General features: G+C 36.5%; 1 protein-coding gene across 3 annotated transcripts in view; it reads left to right on the plus strand.

The window, feature by feature from the left end:
- Window positions 1-23,270, plus strand: part of LOC144960078 (uncharacterized) — a 43,153-nt gene extending 19,883 nt beyond the window's left edge. For 2 of the 3 annotated variants that reach the window (XM_078893031.1, XM_078893044.1), the window contains exons 5-17: window positions 1-47; window positions 4,122-4,276; window positions 5,448-5,608; window positions 6,586-6,736; window positions 10,043-10,134; window positions 10,555-10,777; window positions 12,227-12,366; window positions 13,446-13,608; window positions 15,236-15,379; window positions 17,021-17,185; window positions 18,929-19,022; window positions 20,991-21,036; window positions 21,583-23,154. The exon at window positions 1-47 is cut by the window's left edge and continues 89 nt beyond it. In XM_078893031.1, the coding sequence (XP_078749157.1) occupies window positions 1-47; window positions 4,122-4,276; window positions 5,448-5,608; window positions 6,586-6,736; window positions 10,043-10,134; window positions 10,555-10,777; window positions 12,227-12,366; window positions 13,446-13,608; window positions 15,236-15,379; window positions 17,021-17,185; window positions 18,929-19,022; window positions 20,991-21,036; window positions 21,583-23,022 (3,021 nt within the window). In that variant the 3' untranslated portion in view covers window positions 23,023-23,154. Of the gene's footprint in view, window positions 48-4,121; window positions 4,277-5,447; window positions 5,609-6,585; window positions 6,737-10,042; window positions 10,135-10,554; window positions 10,778-12,226; window positions 12,367-13,445; window positions 13,609-15,235; window positions 15,380-17,020; window positions 17,186-18,928; window positions 19,023-20,990; window positions 21,037-21,582 lie in introns of all 3 variants that reach the window. The other variant, XM_078893036.1, reaches the window with a different exon arrangement.
- Window positions 23,271-24,303: the final 1,033 nt, after the last annotated feature.

Below are 24,303 nucleotides of genomic sequence, written 5' to 3' on the forward strand. Positions count from 1 at the left end.
AACCCACCTAACATCCATTATGATCTGAAATATACCGAAGGCAAACGGTATGTTTTAAGACGAATTTTGTACACTTTTGCTTACTGATGAATTTCGTTTCAGCTAGTATACGAGTTCATTGATATAGCTTCTCTAATTGCATTGATTGACCGGAGGAGAATACAAAAGAAAGTTTTGCTATAGATTAATTAATTATTAATTTGATTAGTTTTTACCTTTAATAAAGCTCAATTCTAGCTGTTAAGTTCTGCCGATCGCTCATAAAACACGTTTTCTTCTTTTAGATCAAGATTATAATCCATATAAACCGGTCAATCATGACGCCTCCCAAGTGAGGAAAATCCTCAAACGTAAGAATTCGAAGGGGTTGATATTTTGTTTTAAAGATCTCATATTTGAGACTTTTTGAGAAGCTAATAGCCATCCTAGTCGACGGACATTATATTTAATTTTAAATTCTCGGCATAAATTTTATAATAAAATGTGTTGATCACAAGCTTCTATTCGTTACAATATTATGACCATTTACTCAATCCACAAATTATTTTCCATGCACATGAATCATCATGAATTGCTTCTTCACGATGCGATGTTTCACAAGATATTCAGAGTATTTGGGCCCTTTGATATAACTAGTGCAGCTGGACAACGCCGCCAGGTCTTGGTAGCAGTTTCTAATGGTGTCACACTGTCATGTTATCATGATCTATTCAGACCGCAAACTCATCGCCTCATGCGTGTACGGTCGCAAACCCGCCCGGAAGTTTCATCACAACGCAACGTTCAACTAGATGCTCTGTGATTTCGGGCTCTTGACGCCAACGGGTACATGCTGAACAAGTCCTCACTGATGTATTTAGCGTGCCTTGAGGCAGGTTCTTGACCGAAGTCGATTCGCTGCCACCCAGTGTCTCCTCTTGCTGCTACAGACGCCCGGCAACTTCTCTCCCCGTTTCAAGAAGTCGATGTCCCCCCACCCCCGAGGGATTGGATTCGTCCAAACCGACTTTCATCACGTACGCACAGGCCTGTCCGAAGTCAGAGAAGCTAAGTACAAGGCTTGCTGGGACTTATTTAGGCTGGAAACAGAGGCACCGTTCATTTTCCGCTTGAGAGGGGTACCCCCATTCCCCCTCTCGATCTTATTAAGCCAGTCAATTGTAATCGTTTCCCGCCGGACATTGAGGGGGGGGGGGGGGGGGCAGGTTGCTGCCATTTTCGGGCCCCATTCTCTAGACGTTGTTGCCAACGATCTCGACACTATATGCATGCACTTGCGAAATTTTACATCGACCTTCTCAACGTATCCCAGCCTCAGGGAGGAAGTATTCGGCATGTCGCCGAAACATTAAACAACATTGGCACCTGAACAGATCCCTGGGGCCCAGATGTGTCACCATATCGGGATATATGTCATCTACCCCTGTTGATTTTCCGTTCTTAATATTGCTAATGGCTGCACCCACTTCTCGTGGACTGAACGACGAGGCCCAGTCCGACTATTTGTCTGCGGATACCTTGCCTTGTGTATAACTCGCTCAAAAGACTGAATCGGGACCCGTTTGCTGCGGTTCTTTATATTCTTGGCAATTGTGTCTGCCTCACACTCCTGCATAGCCTTCGCAATATTACGGTCAGGATCCCATTTTTATCAGTCGCCTGCCACCGTTGCTTCCTTCCTTCTGCCAAAGACTGAAGTAGTCTATCGGCTACGTCCTGGGACTGGGTCTGCTGGTACTCCTTTAACATCTTTTCTGACTCATCCTTTCAGCGCGCTCTTAACCAGGGACCTGTTAAATCTGGTTATGTTCTCGGACATGGGAAGAGTAGCAGGGCAGACCTGTTCGAGGAAATAAATTCCTCCCAGTTAGCCTTGCTAAGTGTGCGGCCGCAGTGCAGCAGGTAACTTGTTGCTGATTTCCCTGCCACAAGTCGCCGGTAACTTGCTAAGCAGGCACAACAGACACGTGGCCGCAGTTGTGCTGGCAAAAAAAGCTCATACATGTGTAGAATTTTATATCGTCTAGTTAGAACCCAGAGAGCACGATGTCTTATGAAGATGAATTTATGCTTCTGGACAGTTCTTTGTTATTAAGTTCTGTTAAGAAGTCTGTGAAACATGATCCTGTTCACCGCATAAATAGAGAAAGACGGTACTTTGGTGAATACCAACATCTTTTTTGTGAGTTAAAAAAGATCCTTCTCGATTTCACGAATACACAAGAATGTCAATTGACACTTTTCAATATATATTGACGAAAATTGAATACCGTCTTATAAAAAAAAACTGGTGTAATCTTCATGACCCAATAGTGCCAGAGGACAAAACCAGCGGCTGGGAGCAGGAAAACAATTGCCCAGACGTTCTGGTAAATTACCTGCGCTTGTTGCCAGCAACAAATCGCTGTTAACAAGCGTTGACTCCGGACATTTACAAATTAAATTTAAGACTATTTTCAAAACTGGTACCAGTAGGTAAACCAGCAGCGGAAAACCTGCCTCAGAACGGCCGTGCCCTAACGTTCCACCTGCAGAGTGGGAGAGACTGCACCTCGGTATTGTCACTCCAGCTGTGACAAGTACCGGCCTGTGCTGGCTATGCAGGAAGTCACCAAGGACTGTCCGCTTAACCTGCAAAGGTTCCCTGCTCGCTCCCTTCGTTACGAGGGTGAGGTCAGGAGTTTTCTTCTTTTGGCGGGTGTCCCTGAAGGTGCCCTTGGTTGGAGGATCGTACACTAGGTGCAAATTATTACAGTCCGTCCATGTACGGAGTTGTCTACCTGCCTCGTTGCAGTCTCGGTAGCCCCACTCGTGATGATGGCTATTCAAGTCTCCCAGAAAGATGTAAGGATGACTAACCACCGGGACCGGTGGTATGGTCCAAGATGCTCTTGGCGGTTCGTATATGCTATGCAGATACAACCCACCAGTCTCCATGGTAATTCTGTTCACCCCGTTGCTGTCCGTGACGCTTTCTATTACTCTTACCTTCGAATGCTCTTTAGCGTAAACGCTAACACCTCCTTTGAGCCTTGAAGTGCGTGCTCGTTGGACCACCCTATAGCCTGTGATCTGGAATCGAGAAGATTGCGTGCTTGAGTAAAGATGGGTCTCTTGTAGTAGGGAAAATGTCAACGCTGTGGACGGCCAGAACGTTGATAAAAGCTCATTTTTAGCATTATTCTGGCTCTCGATATTGAGGACAGAATGGGCGTCAGGTCGCTGACCTCGATATCGCATTTTCCAGCTAAACTTAGTTTGGACGCTCGCTTATTTCACGACCGTGCTGGCGACCCTGGCGACACGAACGCGGTAGTACGTATCTGGCCAGGCGTCGACCGTTTCTGGGCGGTCCGTTAATGGGGCCCGCGTATCGGTTCGACATCCGGGATGGTCCAGTGAGGGTCACCAATATTACTCCTTTTCCCCATGATATACTCAATCACCCCCCACCAAAGTAAAGGCGGCGATTAATTAGGGGTGAGATCTTGGTGACACAGAGTTGTCGCCGTTCGACAGTGTCTAGTTTGTAGTCTATTGGCAGCCATCTAGTGTCTCCCCTCTTCCTGGTGTAAAACCGGAGCATCTCTCTCTCTCTCTCTCTCTCTCTCTCTCTCTCTCTCTCTCTCTCTCTCTCTCTCTCTCTCTCTCTTCAAAGGAACCAGAATTCCCGCCCCAGAGAACCTTGTTCTTCTAGATCAACTGAGTGCACGCTAGGCTATCTCGAGTTGAGCTTTGCCAAAAATAAAAGAATGATTAAAACACTCTATATCCAAATGAGTTGTGTTTTTAAAAAAAACAAAAAAAAAACAACAAAAAAAAAAACAAACTTATCTCTGATGTCGGAGGGGTACTGATGATTAAAATTTATTTTTAGTCAAAAATATAAGACAATCAAGAAAGATGATTAAGGAGAATGATTACAGCTTCTTAAAGTGATAAGATCTAAAATGTCCCATTTCTTGTCATTTTAACTTTATAATATCATGTTTGCGTTTAGTTCACTCCTAGATAATGCCGATTTCAGGCGATGGGTCACATTTAGTCATATCGATCAGTTCCGATGAAAATATTAATTTTATAATACCAAACCTATGTTGTTGTTTGTTTTTTTTTTTCAGACGTACGCAGATAGCTTGTCCTAATCTATCGACAAATATGTGTAATTGGACTAAAATCACCATGCCAAAAGACTACACCATGACAGTCACAGCCACTAACAAGAAATTAAATATTTCTGTACAGAGCCATTTTACAGTGCACACTAATGATATCAGTATGTATTTGATCATCATCATCATCATCATCATCATCATCATCATCATCATCATCATCATCATCATCATCATCATCACCATCATCATCGTCATCATCACCATCACCACCATCATCATCATCACCACCATCATCATCATCATCATCATCATCATCATCATCATCATCATCATCATCATCTTACGTGTTAAGTGTTGATGTCGGCTGGAGATCCATTGTAAAGCACTTTGAAAACATTTATTAAATACTGTGCAATATAAAAGCTCAAGCTCAAGAACATTTACATACATTACCTCATTCGACTCGGGAGTGAATGCCTGTTTGGCAGTGATGGATATACTAAAATTTTAGGACAAAGAGGGAGATGTGACTTGCGGTAAGCATAGTGTACATCATGAAGAACAGCATGGATAAAAAGTCAAGAGATGCTTCATTAAAATGGAACGTTAAAGGCCAAGCTGTCTCACTATGTGTAGAGACAAGCGATGTTGAGTATTGACAATGACCTGGTTGGTGACAAAAATCTAAAACTCTGGCTTCGACTTTGTGCTTTTGGTAAGGGACTTATCTCGCATTATCCCCACTCGACGTTGGTGTGAATGAGTATCTGGCTATTAGGCAGAAATGGATATTATAATCGCGCTTATACAAAAAGAGCATCTAACAGGGAAGTAGTACAGAATGAATTGAGTGATTCTTTCGATATGGTCTGCCTGAGACTTTATTCAAGCATTTTGATGCGCAATGGGTAAAGTGAAATTATGGATATAAATTTGTTTCATTATGGATATGCTGTCTATCAATCTATCCATCTGTCTATCTATCTATCTGTCTGTCTGTCTACTTGTTTCACTATCGATCGATCGATCAACCTATCCATCTATCTATATATTCTTCTATCTATATATCTCTTTATCTATATCTCTCTCTACCTATCTATCTATATATCTATTCTTCTATCGGTTTACCTCTCTCTACCTATATCTATATTTCTTTCTATATCTATCTGTCTGTCTATCTATCTATCTATCTATCTATCTATCTATCTATCTATCTATCTATCTATCTATCTATCTATCTATCTATCTCTTGATTAAGAGTGGCAGAAGCGTTTAGCATTATTATTTCCATTTCATCATATTGTAATGTGTATAACTGTTTTTCCTTTTCAGTTAAACCAGACCCAGTGGAAGCTTTGATCACCTCGTCCTCCCCAGACAAACCTGGATGTTTACATCTCAAATGGACGCACGCCAAGAACTATTGGGATAAAGTCTTTCGAATCAAAGTAAAGTCAGTGAGCCATGACCATGTAGAAAATGGAGGTTTTAAGGTATGTAGACAATGATGGTCTCTAACCTAGAATGTATCGACGTGCACATAATAATATTTGCAAAGAAGTGGACGTCGATATGAATTATTTTATAAACGCTGTGTAACAAACTGGTGATTTCAAGTAATATCATGAGACCAACATACTCATTCTCTGAATAGATACGTATTTTAAATTTTGGCCATAAAAACTCGTCTTACTCCGACATACTAACTTTTTGAGATCATCGGTCACATTTAATGTCCGGACCAAAGCAGCTCAATTATCTTTGATACAGTGGACTCTAACTAACATCAATAGAATTAAGTCGACGTGAACATGATATTAGCAAGCTTGATAAAAGAACGCAATTGTGGGCTTGATTTAACATTGTTGTAATGGAGAATATTTTGCGTTGGTTTGATAGTGTTTCCATGACAGCAATGAGATCATAACAATTTGGGTCATCAGAGTTGCAATTATTTAGATACACGTCTATTTAAATCCATTCCCATTGTTGATCAAGCATGAAAGATTTGATTTTAGTACGATTCTCAGCAAATTGTTTATGATCGATGGCATAGATATATGACATTTTTTGATATTATAATTGCACGCTAAGTATTTTTTCCAAATTATTTTTGAGGTTATTGTATATTGTTCCCTGTAAATCCCTCCCTTTTGCTGTACAGAGTCAGGCGCCATGCATAATAGATTTTAGATATCCACATATAAGGATTTTATGTTATCTCTTTATTCAATCATTTAAAAATTTTGCAGAGTGCGTTATGTTGTCTAAAATTATATAAGAATATTATTTAGGCTCATTTCTCGCAGATGCTTCCCCCATGTTTTATGATCGGCTTTACACAGCATTATCTTTACAACCCGTTTTATATTCATCTTTTTTATATTGTACGCTCCATTATTATTGATGTTTATCATAAGATGATGTTATTTGCTTTCTCATCAATGGTTTGTTTTCACTTAACCATCAGGTTCTGATAGACAATCTGACTAGTTTGTCGTATGATGCATGCGGTTTCCTTGCTTATACACGTCTAAAATTTACAGTAGAAGCACATTCAGGATACAGGTTGGGATACTGGAGTAAACCTGAGTACTCCGATGGTTGGACTCCCCAAGAAGGTCTTGAAGTTTTGTTGTTTTGTTTGTTTGTTTTGTTGATTTTTGTTTGTTTTATTGTTTTTGTATTCAATACATAATGTTGATCAACAATTAATGAGGTCAGATTTGTCATAGACACCCGATAGTTATAGAATCCACTGTTTGAACCTTAGACGAACAAAACAATCTTGAACGATAATTGTTCGATAAATTTAGACTAAAGTACCATGATGCGGGGGTAGAATAAAGAAGATAAAAAATCTCGCGGGGAGGCGAAGAGGGGGGGGGGGGGGGGCATGAAATACTATGGCTGTCATCATATTACTATGCATTGTACTGTCCCCTCTATCAGCTATTCAATATGCAATCTTATGTCAATATTTTCCTTGATTTAAAACAGTTTTGACATCAAAGACAGAATTTATTAATGGATCCAGCTTTTTGTGGGCCTGAGTAGGAACTTCCCAGCTTTATCCTCTTTATATTTGCATATATATATATATATATATATATATATATATATATATATATATATATATATATATATATATATATATATATATATATATATAACTATTTTATCTTTTACTTGGTGTAGCATTTGATATAAATAATCAGTATTAATAGGAAATATTTATTAAGTTATTTATCAAACAAATGAATACGTATTTTAAAAAAAAGATTTAATTGATAATAAGGAAGTCTTTCTTTTCTGTAAGGAATAGAAACTTCATGTATTCAGAAGAATTTGAAAGCTATTTTGCATGTTGCGTGTGTTTTTATGCCCTAGCATTTTGCTCTTGTACTTGTAAACCTTATTTGTGTCCTCAAAATTTCATTACAATCTCGCATCGGCTGCTGTGGGTCTCTGCCTTTCTTTCTCATCTCCTGGGGACATCGTCTATTGCTTTCCATGTATTACAAAGTTGCTATTTTTTTTTCAAGCTGTCCCAGTCCATTCTCGTGTCTTGAGTAGTATCTTTTAATACCACATTAATCCCTTCCCGTTAATTTCCATAGATCTTTGGTTATCACTTTCTATGATCATTGGATACTATAGACCCAGTTCAGATCATTGTTAATGTTAATAAGAATCTGAGATTTTTGCCCAGTTGCTGAAATTTTCTTCCATCTTCAAGCTTTTGTGAAGGATTTTAGATTTATTTGATATCAACATTTGAGTGCTTTAATTAATCTCATCTCTAAAGTTGTCAAAATGAGTTTTGCATAACAAAAGTCTGCTTTGTGTAAATCCCTGTTTTTATTATTATTATTATTATTATTATTATTATTATTATTGTTGTTGTTGTTGTTGTTGTTGTTGTTGTTGTTGTTGCTATTATTATTATTATTATTATAAATTGTTAATATTATTATATTATTATTATTATTATTATTATATTATTATTATTATTATTTTTTGTTGTTGTTGTTGTTGTTGTTGTTGTTGTTGTTGCTATTATTATTATTATTATTACTATTGTTAATATTATTATTATTATTATTATTATATTATTATTATTATTATTATTATTATTATTATTATTATTATAATATAACCAGAATTATTGACCCTCCCCCCCAAAACTGTCGGGCCATTGTTAATTTTACCTTCAAAAGAAATCTCATAATTTGGGAGGCTACAATTATGAAAAGATTTCAAATGTTTAGGCCTTCTATTAGTATCGAGGTAGTGTATTGGGGTTGCCATAAAAGTAGTCTCGACGTGAGCAAAGCATGTCTTTATGAAGTATATAATATTAGTTTACATTATCTTCTTAGAGAAAAATGAGAATCGACCGGATCTGTCATGTAAACAAAGGGATATTGTTGAGTGTAGTGTGGTCGATTCACGAATGTTGTGAGCTGAAATTGAAATCAAAGATCTATACTTCTATTCTTCTTCTTTTTTTTCTTTTTAGTTTAGTTTTGTTTTTAATCGATGTATTAATTTTGATTGCATCAATGTCTATTTTTATATTATGCGAATATGTTAATTGTCATCATTTTTGGTACCTCTGTGTTCTTGATAGTGAGTTGGAAAAGAAAAATATAAGAATATATTCTGATTAGCTAAATCAGTTTTTGAATATGATATGCTATTATTTGATAGAGCAATCATGTGGACAGTATCTGATTCAACTATTGCAGACTATTCGTTCCATCGCTAAATAATGTCTCGTATATTTTGTTATATATATGCGTCTATCTGCCACATTCTATTTTGTACATTTTAATTTTATTTAAACCAGCTTGCCATATTGCTTCAACAATTCTTTTTGCTTTAGAGCTCAATGTTTCTTTCGAGACTATGTACGACCATGTGCTCTCTGCGTATGCCACTCACCTTTGGACCTGAAGACTCTGGTTCGAGTCCAAGTATGGGCAACGTAATTTTGAGTCGTTGGAAACAATTCTTTACTCAAACCCTATCACCTGAGGTGTAGAAAGATTATCTGGCGTTGTCATTATAGAATTTTGTTGTTGTTGTAAAAACGCATTATAGTTATAGGCATATTGTTCCGTGCTACATGTTGAGTGTTGCAGTTGGTTTAGGACCCCTTGTAAAGAGCGTTGAGGACATTAAGTTGGAATACATTGGATGTATATATATGTGTTTTTGAGTGTTTTACGGCGCTTGCAACACATTAAGGTCATATCAGTGCCAGTAAAAAGGAAGAAAATGGGTTAATAAAAAGTTCTATAATTACAACTAAAGCACCCAAGAAACAGTAAGACAAAGGGGAATTGATTCAAATAAGGAACAGATGTAGATTCCAAGAGCACACTATCAGTGTACTTAGTTTGAGACCACCTAAAAGTCTCATCCAGACACAAGCACAGGTCCCCACTAAGAGGAATACACTCAAATGTTTACAAATAAAAAATATATATATAATACATAAACAAAACATAATACAGTGCATAACAGAGAGATGATTTACAAGGAAAAAAAATATCATCTCCCAAAACAATAACTATACATTTGACTGTTTCCCTCCCAGCCAGGTTATTCGACAAGAGCCAGGGCAAAACCAAGTAATCTCATTCCAAGACAAAGACAGAAAGCATGTTGGAAAACAGACATAGGGGGATAGAAGACACAGTATGTGCCCCCCCCCCCCTACCCACTATGAGAGGTCAGGAACCCCGATGTATATATATATATATATATATATATATATATATATATATATATATATATATATATATATATATATATATATATGCATATGTGTGTTTGTGTGTTTTGTTGTTTTCCATGTTGCTGTTGTTTGTTTGTCATCGGCGACAATTCTGTTCATATTTTATTGTTTGTTTCAACAGCCCCAACGTCTGGACCTAAAATCGCCCCAGGTAGTTTTGTAGTCAACAAATCCTCAGACACTTCAGACTATGAGATCACATTTTACTGGAATGTAAGATGCAAAGCTTTATAATTACATATCACATGAATATAAGTTTCTAATGTTGCACGTGTTTTGCATAATAACGGTGCAACTATGGATATGACTTCATTATTATTATTATCATTATCATTATCATTATTATCATCATCATCAACATTATTATAATTATAATTATTATTATATATTATTATTATTATTATTATTATTATTATTATTATTATTATTATTATTATTATTATTTATCATTCTTCTTCTTCTTCTTCTTCTTCTTCTTATTATTATTATTATTATTATTATTATTATTATTATTATTGTAATCATTACCAGAACCATCATTATTAATATTATTACTTGTTATAGTCGTCATCATCATCATCATCATCATATTATATTTATTTTCATATACAGTAAATTTTCTTTTCTTCTCAGCAAGTTGAGGTATTGGAGAGGAATGGGATTATTGACAGCTACCAATTAGAAACTCCAGATGGGAGCACAAAAACAGTGTCAAATAGCACCCGAAGTCTATCTTCTACATTGCCGATATCACACAGTGGCTTAGACCCATTCTCTATTAATATCTATGCTCACACAACGGAAGGATACTCAAAATACCCATCCACCTGGCTCATGGACCCTTTGAATACGAGAGGTAGAGTTTAATTTGTTCGGTGTTATATTTTTTTTAAAAATCATGATTAAGAAGTTGCATTTAAATTTTAAATACGATAAACTTGTTTTACAAAGATTTTGTCCAGAAATGTCATAACTTTACACATTCACACATATTGGATAATTACCATCAGCCTCATTCTCTATAATGTTTTTCTGGGTGGGGTACACACTGTGTCTTCTATTCCCCTATGTCTGTTTTCAAACATGCTTTCTGTCTTTGTCTTGATTACTTGAGATTACTTGGTTTTGTCCTGACCCTGGCCGGATACCCTGGCTGGGAGGGAAACAGTCAAATGTATAGTTAGTTTTGGGAGATGATATTTTTTTCCTTGTAAATAATCTCTGTTATGCACTGTATTATGTTTTGTTTATGTATTTTATATGACCCGTGCTTGTGTCTGGATGAGACTTTTAGGTGATCTCAAACTAAGTAACACTGATAGTGTGCTCTTGGAATCTACCTCTGTTCCCTATTTGAACCAATTCCCCTTTGTCTGCCTTATTCTTGGATGCTTTAATTGTAAATCTATAACTTTTTATTATCCCATTTTCTTCATTTTTACTGGCGCTTATACGACCTTAATGTGTTGCAATCGCCGTAAAACCCTTAAAAACAAACATACAATTTTTAAAAACTTTTTCGAGCTTCAATAACAATAAAAGAGTTAGTATAGTAGGCAGGAAGACTAAATCTGAGGAGATATTGCTTAGAAAGCAAAAAGCTTCCTTCGAAAATTTCAGAAGTAAAATATTCTTCTTATTTTTGACTTCTAGATACTCATTCTCTCACTCTTAAATAATTAAATTAACCTTTGCAATGTTTGGTTGAAAGAGGCATTTGAGCCAGAAACATTCTTTTTGACGCATTTTGCTCTTATTTTGAAGCTTATATAATCCTCTTTATTCAGTATCACCTCGCTCTTGTGGCGCTGCACTTCGGGTGAGCCCGCTTCAACTTTAAAATCAGTTTTTGACTTTTGGCTCCCGCAGACATGATACCGTCATGAGACGATAGGTCATATATTTTTTATTGATACATTAATAAAACTCGAGCATGTATATAGTGCAATATCCACTAAACATGCTCGAAGTGCTTTACAAGGAATCCCTAGCCAACAGCATTGCTGAACATATAGTATGTCACATGGCTTCTGTTCGGCGATATTGCCATATTTGGGGGGGGGGGGGGGGGGTGGGGGGGAACAGGGATAACGCTGTTTACGACCAGGTACTCATTTTACATCCGAGTAAAGTGAGAGAACATGAGTAAAGAGCCTCATCCAAGGGCTCAACTATGCGCAGCTCAGAGCGGGCCTCAAACCCTGGACCTTCTGGTCCGAAAGCGAGAGTCATAACACTAGGCCGTATAACCGCTCATAAAGTCACACTGTACTTTTTTCAATGCTAAATTTGTAATCTAATTCAGTTCCAGAAAACATTCGAGATTCCTTCGTGGCCAAAGTAGTGGATGATAAACTTATCTTGGATTGGAAAAATAGCCATAGAGATTTATATAACATAACTGTTTATTGGTGTTATGGCTCAAATCCTATTGGAAAGTGTGAGGTGAGCGAAATGATGACACGTTTATAATTTTTAACACCCATTGTAAACTACATGAAATACATGAAACCAGAATGAGCATAGGCCGAGGTGCACTTATTTGCAGGTCTGACAACTCAAATAGTTATGGTCTCATTGTTTTAATGGAAATATTCTCAAACCTACACAAAATTACAACAATGTTAAAACAAGCCATTTATTGCATTCGGTTATCAGACCTGCAAAATGTTCACCTGGGCCTAGGCCTACCATCCCATATTTGCATAGTTAATTAATTAATTTAATTATCTGTTTATCTATTTATTTATCTTATTTATCTACTTATTCATTTGGATGTTCAAAATCCAATCTCCCAAAATAATGGCATTGATTTGAACCGACTTTGATAATTAGCTTCGCTGAAATCCCAGGTTTGAGAGATTTCACCAAGATGATAGTAATTGAAATCGATCGATATTTGAAGGACGAGTTTTTGAGTTAAATTTTTTTATAAGTTTCTTTCCAAATCACGACAGTTAACTGGTTAAAGCTAAATAGTTTAATTTTCAGCATTAGACTCAACCCGACATGATTTTATATAAGTCCCCGTTTTAACTTTAAAATCTGTTTTTGACTTCTGACTCTCACCAACATAATACCATTTTGTGACGATTGGTCACATTTTGGGGATACTTTTTCAACTCTGCGGGACTCTCGATAGCTCTGTCGTATAGCAATCGCTTCACATGCAAAGAGACAGTTCGATCCCGGGTTAAATCAATATTTTTTTCTGACCCCACTGTCCACCCAGCAGAGATTGGGAAGCTGGGTCTTTTAGATCTGGCGGAAAGTATTTTGGGGTAGACTAGCGTCATATCCAAAGGATAGCAAGCAATTCACTCTATAGAAACGGGGATAAAATCAAGGCTCTGAGGGACTACTTTTGACTTACTTTACTTTTCAACTCTGCACCAGAAACACCTTTTAGATTTTCAGTTTATCATTATGACCTCAGTTAATAAGAAATACTATAATTTATATTCTAGAGTTGAATAATAAACCATATTATTTCATCTCACTTTTTATTTACTTTTTTTTTTTAGGAACCACTTCATTGGAGACGCATTGATAACGCACGTGTCTCCCGCTACACCATTCCTAACTTGCGACCAGAGGACTACATTTATTACTCTTACGGCCTGTCTGTTGAAAAGTCTAATGAAATTTCATCCGGAATATATTGGACGCAGTGTATGATAAGACCCAGTAAGAAGTTTTGGATCCTCCATTTTAAATTCCACTGATTCCTCTATGTTATTTTGATAGAATAGAAAAATACAATATAAGTATAGGATTGTTAAATCTCTCTCTTTCTCTCTCTCACACACACACACACATACACACTTTTTAAATTTACAGCTGACTGGCTCATGCTTTATCTTGCAAAGTCGAAGAGCTTCAATTTTCTTCCCTGATATCTGACAGGAAAAGCCTCCGGTTGTTTCTACCATGGGGGTGGCTAAGGCTTACATGCTTAAAGGCTGTAACGCATATTGCAATATGCGTTACAGCCTTTAAGCATGTACTCATTCACACCCGAGTCAAGTGAGGTAATGTGTGTTAAGTGCCTTATCGAACCGCATACCGTCAGGACTAGATTTTAATAAATGACTTTAAAAATTGGGTTTGTGGTCCAACAATGGGAAGGCTACACTTTGCGACAGATTCAAGGAATGCTAAGCGTAATCAGTGACTGGATGAGAAAATGAATGCAAAACTATGGCGTTCTGTTTTTTAGTAAAGAAATTTTTACATAGGTGTGAACCGAGGAGCTGGCGATGGAACAGAAACGGATATTGTAAGAGCTCTAGGACAAAAAAGAGACACTACAGGCAACCTGTACAGAATGAAATTATTTGCAATTATATTTGAAATTATGTGTACATTGTCTATTTTGATCCATAGCAGTATCAAAATCAGATGCATAATCATCTTCATTATCATCATCATCATCACAATCATTGCCATCTTCTTCTTAATATAAGACACTATATTTATAATATGGTTATCTGCTGTCCCAGCAAATATATCGTATCGTTCTATCTGTCTGTCTGTGTGTCTGTGTGTATGTATATATGTATGTATGTATGTATGTATGTATGAATGTAGGCATGCATATACGATGATATGCTGGTTTGTATGTATGTCTGCATGTATGTATGTATGTATATGTGTTTGTATGTACGCTCATTTCTTTTGTATACATGTGTAGAAACAATGTGCAAGCGTGTATGTTCGTGTATGTCTGTGTCTGTATTTGTAAATGTGTTGATGTTCATACCATGAACCAAACTGAGCATTGTTTACCTCACATGAATTACCTCACATGAATTTGGACAATAAAGATTATTATTATTATTATTATTATTATTATTATAATAAAATCTATTTCTATTTTCAACAACCAATTAAAAACATAATTCTTTATGTGTTTTTAAGGAAATGTACTTAGAGGCAATTTGTCTTAAACGTATCTTAAGATACTTTCCTTTGAATTTAAAGTCTGTATCCCGTCTGTCTCAAGTCTTCCCCTATGTCTCTCGATGACATTAATAAAATCGTCACATTCGTTACGATGCAACCAACAATTTTCTCTTTCTGATTTCCTTTGTACATCAGAATATTTAAAGAAAATATGTTTATTATCGCTATGAAAACTCGATACTGTTTTGTAGAGTTCATTTTGCTAAACAATATTATGTATAGAATGTGCTTCTTGCTTTTCTGTTTGAGTAAGAAAAAATCTATTTTTGTGCTGGGTGGGTGTGAAGTTGTGTAAAAAATTTGGAAAATGGCCAGTAAGGAGAGAGTTAACGTGATATATCTATTTCAGCTAAACGGAGTCCAGTCACTTTTACCTGCGATCCTCTCATCAAGTCCGTGAGGGTTTCCTGGGAACGCCATGTGTGCTCATATCATACAGGATTCTTAGTAAAGCAATATTATGTCAAGTGGTGCATCAAATCAGAATGTAAAGGTGAGACTAGACAATATTATGGATTTGGCTAAAGGGGACGATCTATATTCTTTTTTCCATTTGCTCGAGTTATCGGTCACATTGCAAAATGTGCTCAAAATGAATTATATAATAATAAGTATACACAGTTGCCATGATTTGGTACCTGCTTGAAGCTGCTCAATAGCGTTTGGAAGATTTTCAACAAATAGTAGAGATTTTTGTGTGTTATAGTTTATTTGGAACCCATGGCGTATCTAGTTATCTTGATAAAATACTTTTTTTTTGTTTTAGCGAGAAAACGTATTCAAGTATCAATCAATAAAGATGACCTCTGAATTCTCTAAATTGTAAAAAAGTCCCAAATCAAAATTAATGACCAAGTAAAGAAATGCAAATTGTCAAGAGTACGTTAGTGGTGTCTATAATGTTATATAAAGTGGTCACAAAAACAAAGGCACCGCTCTTTGTCGGCGTGTATCTCTGAGACTCTCAATTAGATTTCTTTTAATTCAAAAGGCAAATAAAACAAAACCTTATACGTAGACTGTCAAAAGTTTAAGAATATACATCAAGAAATAAAAAGATACAGTGCTTTTTCAAAACTGTGTTCAGAAATACAATATCAGAGAAAAATGACGCAACTTTGCATAGAGTAAAATGGCGATGATCTTAACTTTTGTTGCCATCTTTAGCAAACATTGATTATGCCACCTGAAACATTAATTTCATCATAATTCTCCTCATAATGTAAGAAATCGTCTATATAGCACACTCAAATGTCTATTTTGGTCCAACAATTACAAAGTTAGCACTTTAAGTGATCAATAGCTCCACCATCCTCTTTAATGACGCAACGTAGTCTCTTTTTCCAACTTGAAATGTTCTACCGAATTTCCTCAATGATTATCCCCTCCAAGCATAAAATAATTTTTATCTCTCAAGGTTTCTTCATTGTGGTTTTGACAGATTTGTAACTGGATGTGTATAGCGTTTCCCAGGCATAGCAACAAGTGTCTTCTTTAAAGAGTTACAAAGCGCCAATGCCACAATAATTAGAGTCATCTTTTCGCCGATATCGAAATTTTTTATGCTGCATTATTTTATATTATTAAAAAACCGCTTATCCACTTATTTTGATATTTTGCTGTTCTATTCACAAAGATAGTCCTAATTATAGTAAAAGATTTGAAAAAACATTATGGCTATCTCTGTGATATGTATTTTATTCAACGTGCACTTATTTGCTGGTCTGATAACTCAATTCCTTATGGGCTCATTGTTGTAATGGAAATCTAAAAAGATGACTCAAGATATTGTCCATGACAACAATATTAAACTTGGCCTGTAAGATGTCAGACCTGGATGTATGTACTCGTCGATTTAGTTACAATCCAAAATCATTCAGTTAGTGAAGTCTAAAGTGGTAAACATTTTGGACGCCAAGACCTTGTTTTTGAGATAGATTTACTGGGCACCACTGGGAATCTAGGGACTAATTTTTAGCTCAGATTTAGTTGCATGAATTAAGAAGTTGGTGAACAACCCGGCAAAATTCCATCGACCCCCATTCCCATCATCCAGCCCGTGACCAATCTTTGTGTACTACTTATTACTTGGGTTAAATAAGATTTTATTTAATCTTTAATCTTTATTTTTCAGACCCGACCAGGATTAAGTCAATGACCATCTCTCCAAAAAACAACACGTATGTAATCAAAGACCTTCAGGTGGGCACAGAGTATCAAGCTACCTTGCAGATGATGTTAGAAGATGGGCAGAGCAAAGAAGGGCAGTGGACTGAGGTTGTACCATTAAAAGAAAAAAGTATGTAAATCTATAAAATGTGCCCATTAGAGCAAAATGATATAATATTATTAAAATGGTATTAAATTAAAGGAGGAAACAATCACGCAAATATAGTTTTGCTTTACATTCAAAGCTTACTCATTATGGAGTGGCAAATATATACCTGTTTGGTCACAATGCACACAAGTAAAGTGTTGCTGGCAGTGAAGTGCACAGAGCAATGATACAAGAAGAATATTTCGGTACGGATAATATAATGAAGTATGCAAATGATTGGCAGTCAAATGATTAGATATTTTGTCTACGGTGGGGAATGGGGGAGGGGGGGGGGGAGGGGGGCGTAGCTAAAATCATTTGGTTTCCCATCTGTTTGGAAATCTGAAAAAGAAGAGAACAAAAACCAGATTTTAAAAAAAACAAAACAAACAGAACATGACAATTAAAATCAAAACAGAAATATCTTGTAGTTTTCTTTCTGGTTAGTTTAGCACTGTTCCATAAACTTTTTTTCCAATTCTTAAACTTTTGATTTATAATATTGTAATTATTTTTCCTTGTTTGTTTGTTTGTTTTTAAGGGTTTTACGGCGCTTGCAACACACTTAGGTCATATCAGCGCCAGTAAAAAGGAAGAAAATTGGACAGTGAAAAGATTCTAGATGTACAATTAAAAGGACTTGAGGAAAAAGGAAAAAGAGGGGGAGTGGTTCAAATAGGGAACAGATGTAGATTCCAAGAGAACACTTGCACTTAGTTTGAGATCACCTAAATGTCTCACCTAGACATCAGCACAAGATCCCACTAAGAGGAATACACTCAAATGCTTCCATTATAAATAATTCAAAATAACAAATATAAAAATGCAGAACAGAGAAATGATTTACAAAGAAAAAAATATCATCTCCCAAAAGAATAACTATGCATTTGACTGTTTTCCTCACAACAAGCACTGCGGCCAGAACCAGGCTTTTTTCCCAAGGACTTCGCATGACAGTCAGGCCGACAAATTAATGTGCGTGCAGACCAAAGGTCCAAAATTACCATTTAAGACACTGGCTTCATTCTTGAGGAGGAGTACTAATGCAATAGACCAGACATAAAGGGCGAGTCTTTGTCTCTAGGTTGCTTAATTGAAACCCGGAAAGTTTGTTTATCACAGGCTGTCTAAACTAGCATTTCCAGTCCATCAGAGCCGTAAGGCCCTACCAGTAATGTTTATTCTAGTTTTTGTTGTCTTAAATGACCAATTACGACTGATTGTTGCTCTATGAATTAAAAACATTGCGCCTTTCTATCGTCAGATGTCGCTTAGGCATTTCATGAAAGAATGTAAATGATCCATCTGATGTTAAGAGGAATCACCCTTGTTGTCCAAAGTGAGCACATTGGGGGTTAATAATATTTCCCAAATAAAAATATGAAAGTGTCTGTAGCGGGACTCGAACCCGGAATCTTCCAGGTCACAGTGTAATGATGAAAACCACTCAGCCACCTTTCTCCACCTCCCCCAATACTCTGAATAAGATATTAAATAAATGCAAAGCACTTTCTGCCCGATTTATCGGGATGAGCTACCCAATCATTGCTACATACTGCATGGACAGAAAGTCAGAAACTCGCACGAGATTTGAAGCAGGTCCATCTGCATGTCATTTGGAATCTCCCCGTTTGAAATATTGGGAACTTTGTGGCAACGTTAAAGTGTCGCAGATGCTGTTATGCTCCTTTCATAAAAATCAGCCAACTTTTTTTTCTTTGACAGGTAAAAAGGATGGAATATCAACTGGAGTTGTTATTGAAATTGTTGTGAGTGTGGTGGCTATCATCGCAATAACCTTCCTTGTCATAGTATGCGTGTAAGTGGATATTTTTTACTCGCTTGCAATGAAATTACTTGATTATTGAATGTCAGAGTAAACGTGAACAAATACATTACTAAATTCCAGATGGACGACAGAGATATGTTTTAGGTCCTCTCTCTGTAGAAAAATGTGTGAACACATATCGAACAGCTTTTTTTGGTTTACTTTCCAATTTAGTAATGTATTTATGTCTTTATTAGTTTTTGCTGTTGGTTGAAGAAGGGTATTGAGCCCAAAACGTTCCATGTTTGGTATTTTGTTCTTTTTTGAAGCTGTAATATTCATTTTTGTTTATTACTTTTTACAGTCCACAGCTTCTAGCAGCCTAGTATCACTTTGACGCGTTGTTGACTAAGGAGGTTTATGATTGATTAATGTGGTGAGCATATAAGAGTATGATTATGAAGGCACAAGAGAAGGATGGGTTAACAAATTAAATGATGATTGGATGGTGTGGTTTTTATAGGATATGTAATATTTTTAATGACCATCAATATAAACTGGCCAGAGCTTAACCTCCTATAGCGTAATAATAACATGTAACACTTAATAATACCGACTATAGTGTGAACTCAAAATAAAATTCTAAACGAATTGTCTTAAATTTTAAAAGATTAACCAACTTTATTGTACCTTATTCAACGCTACAAAAGATAGCAAAAAATCGACAGCTCAAAATAAGGGAAAAATCAAGATCGCCATCGGATGCTACGTGCATTCCATTAAGCACTGTAGATACATCGCTATTGGGAAGAAACATGCGGAAATATAACCACAATACACAAGAACATATTTTAATCTGAAAAAATTCACACTTCTCAATGAACACCACAAGATGGTAAGGTGTCATGAGTTGTTGCTTAATTACGTTGTTTCCATCATCATTTGGACCAATTTTTTCTTCTGACCAAAGGAAGTTTGAACTTTTTTGCTGAAAGACTGCAAACAATATGGCGCCAGGTAGGTATTCGTTACACTGCTAAATGGGTGAAAGAGGTCTTGAGCTGTGGCGGCTGGTCCATTGTGGTATGGACAGATTATATAAAACTAACCACCGTGCAGGGCATGGCGGTATTGAGGGTTAAATAACAGCACACAGTGTACCATGACTCAGTCTTGGGACAACATTTGAACCCGTTTTTCAGTCAACATAAATAACAAATTATTCTAGCAGGATAAAGCAGACCCCGTGTGGCCAGTGTGAATTAAGATTTTCTGGCAACAGAATGCTTTGGACTAGATATCTTTGGACACGTCTTCTATCGAACACATGTGGGATGAGTTAGGTCAGTGACTTGGCAAAAGGAATGGCATCCAAACGGTTTAGGAGATTCAAACGGTTTTGAAAGAAGAATACACTGCTAACCCTCCAAAAAGAATTGAAGCACAGACAAATTCAATGCGTTCTCTTGTGCGTGAATGTAGAGAGGCAGCAGGGGCATACCCATGATTGAAAAGCTCCATTGTTATTATTATTGTCACATTGTTTACTAAGTCACCGAATAAAACATTTAGATCTTATTGTATTAAGGTAGCCAGTTTTTACAGCATATTCTTGTAAATTGTCATTTTCAATTAATTAAATTTGACCAAAGGAAAAAAAAAAATTAAGAGAGAAAAAAAAAAAAACACACACACACAAAGACAATAAGAAGAGTTAAGTGTTCCTCAACTTTGTGCATTTGCACTTACTTTTGCATTCTGGGAAATGTTGGATGCTTTTCAACTACGCCCCATTTGGGTAAACATGTAGGGATCTTAATCACATTCGCAATATACCTGGAATTTTCTTAACTTTCCAATGCTGTATTAATTATGTCACTTTGACTAACAGTAATAAAGTTGATAATCACTGGCAAGTTTAAACTGACGCTCAGTATAAAATTGATTTCTGGGAAACTGGAATTCATGCAGTTATTTGAGCAACTGTACATAAACATTGCAATTAATCATCCGTTTCAGTTGCATATGTCGAAAGAGGCGGGAGAAATCGAGAAAGAATATTCCGGTAAGAAATGTATAAGTATTTAGATATATCAAATTGATAAGTTAATCTTAAGTATTCGGGTATAATATCAATGCCTGCTTGTGTGTTTGTGTGTGTGTGTGTGTCTATTGTATGTGGATGAGAGAGAGAGAGAGAGAGAGAGAGAGAGAGAGAGAGAGAGAGAGAGAGAGTGAGTGAGTGAGTGAGGGCGTATGTGATTTGGTTTGGACAGAGAGGAATGTGTGATTTCATGCATGCTGTATGTATGAAACACTAATTAATTTATTAATTTTACGTATTAAAAACATGAGTCATATAGTCATATTCAAAGAGTTGCATCAAATGTGCTTAAATAACATACAAATGAAGTTTTCCAATCCTCGAGAAAATTAAACACCTACATCGTTCATAACATGCCCATGATGCTTAGATAGAACTTAACTTACAGGCATAATAGCTTCAAGCACGACAATTATTTTGAGATTTGTGCTATATTGTTTGTTTGATTTGTATTCTAGTCAAGAAACCATCGATTCTAATAATGTAATCCATTCATATCTATTTCAGCTACCACCGCCCTGCCCGAGTGACTCTTCTTCTTCTGCTTCATCTTCATCTGGAAATACCTATTCGGGTGGTAGCTATTCACCCTTGGGTAGTCGTAGACCACTACTAAACATTGATGACAGTGTTAAGTGCCAAAATGGCGAAGACCAAGAGGAAATTAAAAAACCGGAATTGCCCTCAACAAAATGTCCATCACTACCAAGACCGACAGTCATTTTGGAGTCTGAGAGCAGGACGGATCTCCCAATTCAGGGAAAAAGTACAACAGATGGTCTGGCTATTAAACCAGACGATAATTTTGAGGTAGATTCAGAGGTCTTTGCAAACAAAGCATTTCAATATTCAGGGGGGGAAAATCTCGTAAAAGTTCAAAATACTGACTCGGGTCAAAATAGTTTGCCGCCCTATCACCAAATTGCCATGGTTCAGCCATCGGGTGAGACTGTATCAAGTTCAGAAACATCTATTAACTCTTTAAAAGATAATTGTGGTAGCCCCTTGTCAGAGCAGCAAGAACAAAAAACTGTTGATCCTGAGTATGTACAAAACCCACTGTGGTGTGCTAATCAGGGTAATTCTTCACCTGCTGACTCGTATCTAAAAGTGAGTCCGACGGAGACAATACTTGATATTCCGGTGCAAAGTAAAAGCAATGATAGTTTTCACTTCAGCAATTCAACTTTTCACCAGAAAGTAGCGAATGCAAACACTAAAACTGACAACCAGATAAAAGATTTACCAATTTTAAACATCGCAGATGATATAAATCTGATAAATAGCTTGAAAAATCTGACAACCAGCAAGGATAAAATCAAAGCTGAAGATGAAAATTTGATTGCTCCAGTAAACGACAGCAAAGGAATAAGCCTGGAATGCCAAGAAATGCAGACTGCAAATGTATTCTTGCCCGACGTAAACATTTTAACAAATGCAGATACAATAAGTGATATACAAAGGTCACACGTACAAATTGAACCTTCCCCTCCTCAATCATCAGATAGTACAACACTGTTTATGGATGCAGTAAATGATGTGAGTGATTTCAAAATAGAGGAATTGTTTTGCTTACCTCAAACTCCAAGCCAAGTTGTAAATCGTGAGGGGAGCAAGATGCCAGAAAATGAAGCACTCTTCTTACTTTCTGACTCAACAGTTAATGTCAATGACAACGTTGTCCAATCACAAGTCCATAATACTTTTGAAACACCAGCAACCGTCTTTACTGAAAACATACCAGAAATTCCGACAACACATTTATCTAACTTATCACATCCTGATTACGTTCAATCGACAGAACAAACTTTTGGACACATGGCGGAGGGACAGCCCCATTCGAATTCTGAATACGCCCAATATCAAAGTGACCCTTCAGATGTTTATATTGTGGCGGTTGATACAAATGTAGTCATTGGATCAAACAAACACATGAATTTATCATAATTCATAACTGAATTTTGATTGTATTGGCTGCATCCGATATGCACTAATTTGCAGGTCTAATAGCCCAATTCATGATGGGCCTATTGCTGTAATGGAAATCTCCAAAATGATGCAAAATATTGTCCATTCCAACAATGTTAAACGAGGCCTATAATTGGGTTCGGATGTCAGGCATATATTATGTACATGTCGACCCCATCTAAAAACTGGGATAAAAATTAATATCTATGTGGGAAAACAAAAGAAAATTTCAAACCCTTTGCAAACCCATTTATATCTAGTGAAAATGAAACATTTTACTTCTATAATGTCATTAATTCTGGCGTTAACCGGAAATCCGGCTATTTTGCCCCCATCCGGAATTTTTAACTGAAGAAAAATTTTCCTGAGAGGTTATCCGGCGATGGTAATTTTTATTCATATTGCTAATACCATATACAGTAGAACCTCCCGATTACGACACCTCCGAATAGCGACAACCTCCTGATAACGACATTGACCCGTGGTCCCGATTTTTTTTCTATTTAAGAACAGTAAAAAAAACCTCCAAATAACGACGCACTTTTTGATAAAACCTCCGAATAACGACATCATTTTGGCGATTTTCGGCAGTTTTCGTAGATATCTGATACTAAAAATACCGAGTATGAGTACTCAACGTTTATAAAAACGATTCCTGCTTGAACCAATGATAACGCAGCTTTTGAAACCAATGAGAACGCAGATTTTTTTGACGAATCTTGGCTGATATGCATTAATAAAAACCAAGGTATAAATGTAAGTGTAAGCAAGTAAACACAAAATCTTGGAAAATGTGATATTATGTGGTGATACAAGTAGTAGTAGTAGTAGTAGTAATAATAATAGTAGTAGCAGTATAGTAGTAGTAGTAGTAGTAGTAGTAGTAGTAGTAGTAGTAGTAGTAGTAGTAGTAGTAGCAGTAGTTGTAGTAGTAGTACTTGTAGTGTTTTTGTGGGAGGAGGAGGAATTTTATCTAACTCGCAGCGTCCGAATTACCTGTTTCTGTTTGTTTTAAAGGGTTTTACAGCGCTTGTGACACATCTATGTCATATCAGCGCCAGTAAAAAGGAAGAAAATTGGATAGTAAAAAACCTTCTAGATTTACAATTGAAATGACATAAGAAAAAGTAAGACAAAGGGGAATGGTTTAAATAGGGAACAGATGTAGATTCCAGGAGCACACAATCAGTGTACTCAGTTCAGATCACCTAAAAGTCACACGCACAAGAACCCTCTAAGAGGAATACACTACAATGTTTT

Source organism: Berghia stephanieae, chromosome 1, assembly GCF_034508935.2.
Source record: "Berghia stephanieae isolate SIO BIC M18660-M18661 chromosome 1, UCSD_Bste_1.3, whole genome shotgun sequence".
Lineage (NCBI taxonomy): Eukaryota > Metazoa > Mollusca > Gastropoda > Nudibranchia > Aeolidiidae > Berghia > Berghia stephanieae.